Source organism: Contarinia nasturtii, unplaced genomic scaffold (genome assembly GCF_009176525.2).
Source record: "Contarinia nasturtii isolate CC-2019 unplaced genomic scaffold, AAFC_CNas_1.1 Cnas_scaffold_2017, whole genome shotgun sequence".
Lineage (NCBI taxonomy): Eukaryota > Metazoa > Arthropoda > Insecta > Diptera > Cecidomyiidae > Contarinia > Contarinia nasturtii.
The window spans coordinates 1-10,517 of NW_022199347.1; the positions used below are offsets into that span (position 1 = coordinate 1).

General features: G+C 33.4%; 1 protein-coding gene across 4 annotated transcripts; it reads right to left on the minus strand.

Annotated features, from left to right (window-relative positions):
- Positions 1-401: 401 nt before the first annotated feature.
- On the minus strand, positions 402-10,020 carry LOC116347668 (polypeptide N-acetylgalactosaminyltransferase 1). Of its 4 annotated transcripts, XM_031778361.1 has the most exons (10): positions 9,723-10,020; positions 8,787-9,595; positions 7,511-8,488; positions 6,337-7,323; positions 4,788-4,855; positions 4,579-4,724; positions 3,109-3,221; positions 2,967-3,043; positions 586-611; positions 402-517 (listed from the first exon to the last, which is right to left on the minus strand). In XM_031778361.1, the coding sequence occupies exons 4-10, from the start codon at positions 6,981-6,983 to the stop codon at positions 512-514; spliced, it is 1,083 nt and encodes a 360-aa protein (XP_031634221.1). In that variant the 5' UTR covers positions 6,984-7,323; positions 7,511-8,488; positions 8,787-9,595; positions 9,723-10,020; the 3' UTR covers positions 402-511. The 4 variants fall into 4 exon arrangements, 2 of the variants coding, with proteins under 2 accessions (XP_031634221.1, XP_031634222.1); XR_004201706.1 differs by lacking the exons at positions 8,787-9,595; positions 9,723-10,020 and adding an exon at positions 2,647-2,763 and having other exon boundaries at positions 470-517; XR_004201707.1 differs by lacking the exons at positions 7,511-8,488; positions 8,787-9,595; positions 9,723-10,020 and adding an exon at positions 2,647-2,763 and having other exon boundaries at positions 470-517; positions 6,337-7,326.
- Between the last annotated feature and the right edge of the window lie 497 nt (positions 10,021-10,517).

Here is a 10,517-nt window from a genome sequence, read left to right on the forward strand (position 1 = left end):
CTTTTGGCACGGAATCCATGAATTGCCTGGAAAATGGGAAAAAGTAGGGGCTAGCGATGGACAATACTTTGAATAAAAAAATGTGTACCATCCTCTTCAAATAAATGCCCAATTTCAGTGAAAAATCCTTACGTTTTAATTTATACTTCCAATATTTTTTTCATTTTTCACGATTTTTTACCATCTATTGATCTATCAATACATGGGAAGGCTTATATGAAACTCTCGGAGACTCGGTTTAATGCACAAATGAGTTAAAATAAATGAGATACTAGCCAGAATTAAAAATAAATTTGATACATACCACTTTTATTTTCAATATCTTTCAAGTATCTGATTTATTTTAAACGCGAGTTATTATCTCATTTATTTTAATTCATCGTCTTGTATCAGTATTTTTTTAAAGAATGTTTGGAGCTCATGATTATTCTTACCCATTCATATATATAATGAAAATGATAATAATTAGAATCTCAGCCATACATCCACACTTTTGCCATCCTCACGGTATTTATACCTATGAGATCAATTAAAAAAAGATTAATTAAATTTTAATTCGATATTTTGTTTAATAGGTATTTATACCGTGTGTGTCTCTATTGTCTGGAAATCTGTCAATATGAATGAGAATAAATTTATTATTTATTTAATATAAATTAAAGAAACTAAATTTGTAACATTTTTTATGAATTTTTACGTTCAAAATGTAACGCTTTCGCTTCCTTGGTTTTAGTGATATGTAGATTAGAAGGTAGATTTTATATGTATACTATACATTGTATAGTTTCCACTTTCCCCAGCATAATTTGAACCTGACCTAATACAACGTTAATTTTGTAATTCAATTCTAATGATTCATTTGTCGCAGAAAAAAAAATAAACAAGTATACAACGAGATTTGAATGATTTGCATTTATTTTTGACAAAAGAATTCTTTTAAACGTTTATCCATGCATTTATTTATTTTTCATTTCATAAATGCAAATTCGAATATCGAATCTGAAACTGATATTCCTCATTCGACAGCTGTATGTGTCAAACCAGTGTCGAGCAGCATATGTTTATATTCAAAACTCTACCTCATGATCACTAGGGTGCCTCGTTTTTTTAGTTTTGGGAGTGATTCGATTTTTATTTTCGAAGAGCCGACCATTCACTCAACGACCAAATCGAATTTGTAATCTGAATTCACTTTAGCGCTATCTCAACAATGATCACAGATGAATTAAACAGGCCCTCGCCAAAGTCATACAACCGCAATAACGCGACATTATTATTGCAATAATTTCAAATTTATCCATGAAAGCGACGAAGATTTCGTGCCTGGCCTCGTTACTTCTTCTCATGAAGGTAAATTCAAACATTTCATTTTTTGCTTTGAATAAAAAAACATCAACTTTGCAATTTATTTCTTGATGTGGATAGATTTCAACAACTGGTGCATTTCAAAAAAGATGTCGATTGCCAAATTTGTTCTGATGGTGTGTTCAGTCGAAATAAGTGATGCCGTACGAAGGCAAATATGCTGTTGGATCATCTAACTTGGATTTGTTTTGAGAGAGATTTAAATACCAAAGAAGAGGTAGTTTTGATTATGACGTTCGTACATTGAACATCCATTAGGAGTAATGAACGATGACATTGAAACATATAATAAGCAATATACACTAGGGTGGTACATTTTCAACATGTATTTCGGCCACTTGACAAAACATGTCTTACGGTCTCCAGATTCAAGATATGAAAGACATTTCAACTTTTTATTTGATATAAGACAGCGACTTGAAAATAAAAGAGGACCATTTTACTATCTAGATGGATACCTTTTATTTGTTTCTAGCTCAAATACGAGAAAAAAGAAAATTTTGTATGGGAGATACCCTTATTTTTACATTTCCACTCTAAGTACCCTTATTTTTATACACACGATTCGTATTGGACAAGCATATCGAATCGGTAATCGAAAAAACAGCTTGCAAAATGGTTCGCATTCAACCGTCAATTTTCTACATTGGAGTTGTTAGATCATAAATATGGCACGAGATGTGAGAAATGTAAGGCCGAGATCGACTTCAACTTCATTTAGCAACATCATTCAAACAAAAATACTTAATTTGGAAATTAGTTTAAAATAATTATTTTTTAGTTCGCTAGGCTTGATAAAATTGTGGCCTTTCCGGAGAACGAGCTTCCTCTTGTTATAAATTGTACTCGTTTTGAGGAGTTTATTGATGGTTATATGAATCAAGTGAATTTTTTCATATCAATTGAGTTGTTTTTTCCCGAGAGTCAAGCGCAATAAGGGCACACTATATAAACGCCATCTATTAATAACCGACTAACTACAATGTAAATCAAACGTATCTGTTTCCCCTTTTTATTTACTCCCTTCCCCTCTCGCTATACTTTTACATTGTAGTTAGTCTGTTTTACAAAGATGTCGTTTCTGTGTAAGATGTGTGACGTCACAATGTATTTATATGGATACCGCTCGACTCTCGTTTTTTCCCAATTTTTTTACCATTGGATTGTGACATTGGATATGACTGAAACGACACAAAAATTCAGGCCCAAATTTGAGCGTGGATTTGTGCCAGATAATAATGATTTAACGTTTCTTTATACTTATTAAATAAAAAAACTCACTCGTACGGATGAAAGTCACGAAAAATATGCCCGACACGCGAACATGGTATCGTTTCTATTTGACCACCGCACTGCCAGATCCGCAGTGACATTTCAATATTCTCGCCACCCCATCCACTTCAAAATAAAATAAAAACTTAAAACACTTCTATTCTTAATTGAAATCTTTATATTGAAATAAGCATTGATATATAAACAGAAGATACTTACTCTTACAATATGTATGTAAGAAAAAGAAGAGAAAAATAACACATATATGTATAATCGTATTTTGAAAAAAAGAGATCAAAAATAAAATTGAAAAATTAACATTAGATTACCCATTTGTTCATCGTATGACCCAATATCCCAAAAATATTCTCGTAATATCGCAAAAAGACCGCCTGCCATTGTTGGGCTATTGTAAGACAATTTCGACTATATGTATTTGCCAATAAAAAGAAAAAATATTATATCACCGACCTGAATGTGGGACATATATCAGCCTTCTCACCACAATCCTTCCGAAGACGTTGTTTTTCTCTTTCCGGCACATTAATCCAATCGAAGTGGCCGTTCCACGTAAAACCTCCGACCTAAAATATAATTTTCCATTGAATTTTTTTTATAAAATTTCGTGTATTTCATAAATCCAGAGAGAGATAGAGAAAAAGAAAAAAGATGAAAAGTGAATAGGGCCAAAACGATTTTTCCGGTTATAATGGAGTATATAACGAAATATGAAGGAAATATATATTATGGGGGACGGCAGTCCCCCAAGTGACGCAATACCAACATACAATTGAAATATATGTAAATTTGCGTCACTCTATATATACTGTAAAGAAATGAAAATCGATACCGCTGACTTTTGGAAAGGGGTTTTTGCATATTTTAGTAGTGCTCGGGCACCAAATTAAGAATCCGCAAAAAAAAAATAAAAAATTTCAAAATTTTCAAAAAAAAGGTAAATTTTTGGTTTTGTCCATTTTTGACCACCGAAACCAGAAACAATTTTCCGAAAAATGGCATATTCGGAAACTGGAGTTCGGGTAGATAGTGTTGAAAAAAAAAATTGTTGGAGTCGATCGAAAAGTGTCCGAGATATGATCATGTCAGAAAATCTTACGAAAAACACGAAATTTTTGAAATGATATGTTTGTGTGTCGGCAAATTTTTTTCCGAGACATTTCTTAAACCGCCGGAGACCGATTTTATTCGAAAGTAGATGGAAAACTGAGCATACATGTCTCTTCGAATTTTTCGATTTCGTCGCGCAACTGCCTGGGGTCTGGGTTCGAAAAAAAGTGGAATGCACTTTTTCAGTTTTTCATCGAATGACCTATTTTCTGTGCATATGAAAGGTGAGGTAATGATCTATATGTCATTGGAAAGCTACGAACCTCAGCTATCTAGATCTGACGTCAGATTGGAAAAAATTTCTAAAATGATCGCTAGATGGCGCTGCATGTGTAGTTTTTTTGGAAAAATGACAATGACTTTTTTCACACCAACCAAAATTAAAAAAATTACATACATAGTTTTCTGGTGGAAAACTGAGCGTTTGTTGGGGACCAAATTTGTGATGTTTTGATGTGTGTGTCATATCTGGGAAAATTCGTAACGAACCAATTTTTTTCTTCAAAATTAATTTTTTTTTTCGAAAATTTTCGATTTTTAGAGAATTTCTAGATTATGGTACACGAGGTGTTTTTCAACAAAGATACGTCATTTTTGGCTATATTGCGTTGCCTCTCTCATTTTTAGAAAAATAAAAATGAAAATTTTATGCCCAAGAGGCAACGCAATATAAAAATTGTTTGTGTATTTGATTGCAAGCGTCACTGAAAATTTATATCAGATCATTTTCAGATTTGATGTGCAGTATTGCGTCACAGTGAGAACTTCCAAAGAAGTGTTTTTTACTTATATTATATCCTGTATAATATTTACCTGAAAATTTTTATAACCATTAATACTGTAGTGGAAGTCTTTAGCGTCAATCACATCGATAATTGGAACTACTACGCTGGTCCGGGATTGCTTGATACGAGCCAATAGAGGCTCAATCCAACCTTGATTTGCTTCACAATGAGCATCTTATATTAACGAAAAAAAATTATTTCATGAACATATACAAAGAAAAATTGATTATTTACTACCTAAAAAGACTAGAACATCTCCATTTGCTAAACGTGCTCCTGCTAAACGAGCTCGAATCAATCCCAACCTATTCAATTCATGGATTTCTATTATCATTTTGCTAAATTATTTAAATATTCTTTGTATTCTTTTGGAAAAATATCTTATACTTTTTATAGAGAAATGAGAAAATAAAGGAGTTGCAAGAATATAACTATGTTTATAAACCAATGTTGTTAAACATACATACCATACCGGGTGTATCATGTATCATATACGTATCATAACATGTGTTAGGTTAGTTTTGAGACTAAATTCACTCCTCCTCCATTTGAACAAAAAATATAAAATATTAAATTCCTTTTTATTGGTATAAACCTATATTCATAGGCTATCGAATAGCACATTCACTTTACACTTAACGGACCATTGTCTTCGATTTTTCTCAGTATGCGTCAAACCTTCAAAATCATGCTCTGGACAACTGATTTGTCGATTTCTTTCAACTTTCTCTCAAATCTTCCAACCAGTTGTTGCTCGTTTCAATTATTTTGGACCTTCGCCTATAACATACATCCAAAAACAGACTAGAAAGAATTAATTTAGTGTCTTTTTGTGAAGTTAAAAAGATGGTCCTTTTTTCATGGAAATGCTATTTTTTTAAGAAGTGAGCCATTATTGTAGTTTTTTCTGCTTGCAAAACACAATTTTGTCTTTAATCAGATAGTTCTCAACGAATTTCACCGATTTCAATAATAATTTATTGGTAATGGAGTAAGTAATGGAGGTTTAACCTTACAGCACAAAATTTTCGAATAATGGCTCTAAAACACCTTCCAAAGAAGATCCTACAATACAAACATCACTTTATCAAAGTTCGGTTTGTCGACGTCTCTAGCCCTTTATAGTAGTGCTATAACGTTATCAATGCAAAAGAAACCACTTGCACTTGATTTATGGTTCGATATAGCGATGAATGTTTCACTGTCCAAAATACCCAATTTTTGACACCCTTCAGAGTTTTTGCGTAACTTATTTTGCTGGTTCCTAATGATCGTGTCTAAATCTATTGTTTTTGTTCAAATTTGGATGTGCTGTAATCATAGGAATCACCAAAAATGAATTTTTGCTTGACCAACCTGGTTTTCATTACTTGATGACAATTTTGAAGGTTAGTCAAGTTTGAGCACTCAGATTGGGAATACGACCGTACTTTCCAATTTGTACGTCATCACGAATGGAAATTTTTGTGCAAATTGTGCTTGATAGTAGAGTAGGAGTCCCGTTAAGTCTCCTATGTGCATTGGTTGACATTTTTCTTTTGTTTGTAGCGCAATAAACACCTGAATTTAGTCTCATACCTAACCCAACACGTGTTATAATGTTTAATTTTCAAAATTTCTGATGAAAAATTTCAATATTAGGCCAGATTTTTTAAAAATGAAAAGAGTGACCTTCTTAGATGTTACACTCGGTTCAAACAGAAGTATTTATTACAGTTTGGAAAATATTCAAGAACAATTGCGAATCTTGTATACAAAACATTAAAAGAAAATAAATTTTACAAACCTATGTTTAAGACGAATAATTTTCACAAAGTTTTTTGGCAATTTTGTATGCACATAGTAGTCTAATTTTCCTTTAAGTGCCTCATTTGTACTACAATCATCTACTAAAATTATTTCCTTCAACAAACGGAAATTGACTGTATTCAAGACACTATGAACAGTGCGCACCAAAACAGAATATGGTTCATTGTAAAATATAATAACAACAGAAGTTGTTGGAAGCGCATTCAAATTCACATACTGATTTAAACATAAAGGATTGCGAGCATCGTGAAGTGTTCGGTTATAGCTCAAGTGTTCACTTAATTCTTCATTCAGTGCAATTTTTTTCAATTGATGCTCACCAATTTCTTTAGATTTTGCATTTGTAAGAACTGAGGCCTTTCCATTATTACCAAATCCTTTCACTTGTTTTGCAAAATCAGCATCAATAAATTTCTTGTAATCAAGAGTGTTCGCATTTGTATCCACTTTATTTTGGTCTTCAACTAATTTAAGTTTTTGACTATTATAGTGCATGTCATTTTCGAGTATATCTGAATTTTTCGTTATAAATTTGATTTGAAATTTGAGGTATAATACGAATGTTGCGAGAACCAATGATAACAAAAGTATTTTTGTTTTTACCGATCGTCGAATGCCACGCATGATACGTATTGATTATTAATGTAATGGACTTAATTTATAGAAAATAGGATTTTTTTTTAATTAACACAATATAATCAAATCAGAAAAATTTAGTGGTAAACAAAATAAAATCATTAATTTGACTTCAAAAATGGCACACGTCATTTATCACTATTCTAAATCAGCTTCATACAAATAAATGTTGTATCACAATGTTAATGTTATTCCAAATTTGTTTTATCTTTCCGTCATTATAAAGTGAAAACGTGGGACAACTTTCAGTTTAAGTGGAAAAAAACTTGTTGTCAATATTTTCTGTGATTGAATAATGTCAACTGTTTGACATTTGGACTTAACCGAACTTCCCAATAAACAATTAATGTGTCAAATTCATCCATTATCGAGCATATGTTGACGGTCGAATTTGAGCCCGGATTTGTGTGTATTTTCAGTCGAATTCAACGTCATCATTGGAATGAAAAAAAAAAAAAAAACAGAAACAATTCAATTAGTATGACTTGATATCCTATTCAGTACACTATACTAACCTACAAGAATACTTGTACTGGGGCAATGCCACAATTTAATCAAGCCTAGCGTACTAACAAATAATTGTTTTAACTAATTTCTAAATTATGATTTGATTGAATATAGTTGATTTCGTTGAATGAACGCTGCTACTTCTACGGCTGCAGTTGTCCATTGTTGACATTCTGATTCTGACCGCGATACAATGGTAATGGTTGATTGTTGACAACATGGGGTGGTCTGCGTACATTTGGATGAATTGTCCGCTTGAACACCACACATTCAAGTTCCAAATGAAATAACGAAAACACATTATTATCAATTCGTTTACAATTTGTATCAATTTCATCAGATTGCATAGCTTTGTACTGGATCAGCTTCGCTGCTGCGATATCACGATGCCATACAGTTTTGAGCGTTGGTTGTGCTCCAGCAGCTCCCTCGATTTCAATGTTTGCAACATTTTGTAGCCATGTTTTGAAGAAGCGTTGCTTCTTTGACACCAAACGACCTGCATTCGGTCCATTCCGAAGAGTTGCAGCAATTTCATCGCCCATTTCTCGCGCCACATTCGTTCAATTGTTCGTCGCATTTGCATTAATTTGAAGGAAAACTAAATAAATCGTCAACAAATCATCAGTTTTATTTTCGTTTGCTCACATTGGTTACAATGAGTGTTGGTAAGTCCAACAATTGGATTTGGTGCACAACCCACACATGTCTTGTATCGATCGCCTCGAGTTGCTAGTGGAAATCGCTTGAAACACAATGGACAATGCTGTGATGTCATGTATTCATCGACCACTCGAATGATGCAATTGCCGCGTTTCATGATCGATCTAATGAGTTTGCGCGTGCCTGGACAGCGTACATATTTCTTGATTCTAATCGGCTGGTGTTGATCTTCCGGCTCCAATGTAGAAAACGGATGGTTCATTTCGATTCTTTTGGCTTTCGCATCACGACGATTTTGTTTTGCGTCCCAATGATATCATCACCTAACAAAATGAGAACAACAAAAACAACATTGTATTCGAAATCACAATCACTTTGATTCATTGTAAAAAAACCAAATTTGCCTCTTCATTGATTTCAGTCTCACGTCGTACTGAAGCGTTCCACGAACGCATTTCCGGATCAACTCCAATAGCATACTTTAATTGTTTGCTATCGTACAATGCCTTGATTTCAGCATCCGTTTTCTCGACTTGCTGTACTTTTGGCTTTTTTTTACAAAAACGATACAGATACGCCATCCGAACAAATATGATGATCAAAATCCTTTTTGTTGCTCACCAATTTGCAAATTTTCTCCATATCGAAAAACAGATTCCAACTCCCATGCTTGTTTGCACTGAATTCTTTCTTCTCATTTTTTCTCCAATTTGGCGTTCCTTTTTGGGATTTTTGTTTACCAAATTTGACACGAATTTGTCGCCGTTGGAAATCCCATATCGGTACAACAACGAAATTCCGGAATCGTGGTTTATCACGGCGATCTTTGTACGTGATATGAAACATCCGGATAGAGCGCTGAATGAACATCCACATGCGAATGGATTTGAACCAGTCATTCTTTACGAAATCCTTGATGTTGCAATCTTCTGGTTCACCAATAAAACGTAGCTCATCTAACAACTCGCCCAGTCGCAATTCACGTTGTTATCACCATTGGTGGTATTTCTGCGATGATATGTGTAGTTGATGGCATTTGTTATGTCAACATTGTCGTAATATGGCAATACGTTACCGTGACCAAACCGATCGTTGAAATAATTGTACTGCGCTGTAAAATCGTTCAATTCAAATACGCGCATTTCAAAGAATTTCTTTAATCGGCTTTTGCAATGGGTAGTCAGATTTGTTTTGACGTTATCCATATACTGCTCCCATAGATACGTAAACGCTGCGTCGAAGCCATTGTTGGTTGGCCATTCAATAAAATGCGATTCAACCCTGTGACGAAAATTCGGTAACATCAGCGACACGTTGTCAATGTTGGCCAAGAGCACAGCTCTAAAACAATTTTGGATTACTTTTTTCCCACCCTGTTCGAAATTTTTTTCACCATTATTGCCTTCAATGTCTTCAATGTTTTCGTTCACCTATTCAACAAACGAACACACACAAAGAGAAAACAATAAAATCAATTCATTCATTGCAATTCATATCGAAATTCTAGTAGAAAAAGTAATTTCAAAAACACACAATAATAATTGAATTTCATCTCACCATCATCAACAATAGCAACGATGCCAAACTTGCTATTTTTGTGGCCTTAATCGACAGAATTGTGATGATTTGGACCAGAATAGCACGATATTCTGGACGAAGTATTCCCGGCAGCCCCTGTTTGATGGACCTTACATCCTTGTTCGGATCGGTTGTCTTGTGTCGACCCATTTTGCGTTCTATTTAAGGAACCAATTGTATTAAAAACACCGTCACAATGTGATGTGATGCGGAGATTACGAAGCACATTTTTTAATGTAAACAAAAGATGATCGGCTTCGATGTGACTGACACACATCCACCAACCGTTAAATGTCATTCACATTCGAAATTCGTTTCTGGTTCGAAAATTCGAAATTGAAATTTTATTCATGAAATAAAAAAAAGGTAATGCAGTAAATGACGTCTAAAAATGTTCTTAACTTTAAATCAAAAAACGCAAATCTCTCTCCAAACGGATTGTTTATTTTTTTATTATTGAGCAACAAATGAATCGTTACAATTTAAAACTTAACGTATTGGGCTGTGCTTACATTATTAATAACGAATTGGTATTGGAAGTGAATGAAACAAATGGAAGTCAACGTACATTTTGTTTGAAACTATGCACATAATCTCCGTTATATTAGACACGAAAATGACCATCAAAATGGGTTATATGTCAACTGTTTGACCGAATTTAACAACATATGTGTTCAAAACATTATTTTTTAAACATGAATATTCATTTTAAATGAATGTTGATTTGAAAAAACTTTTCTGTAAAGATTTTAAATCTAAAAATAATAAATAATT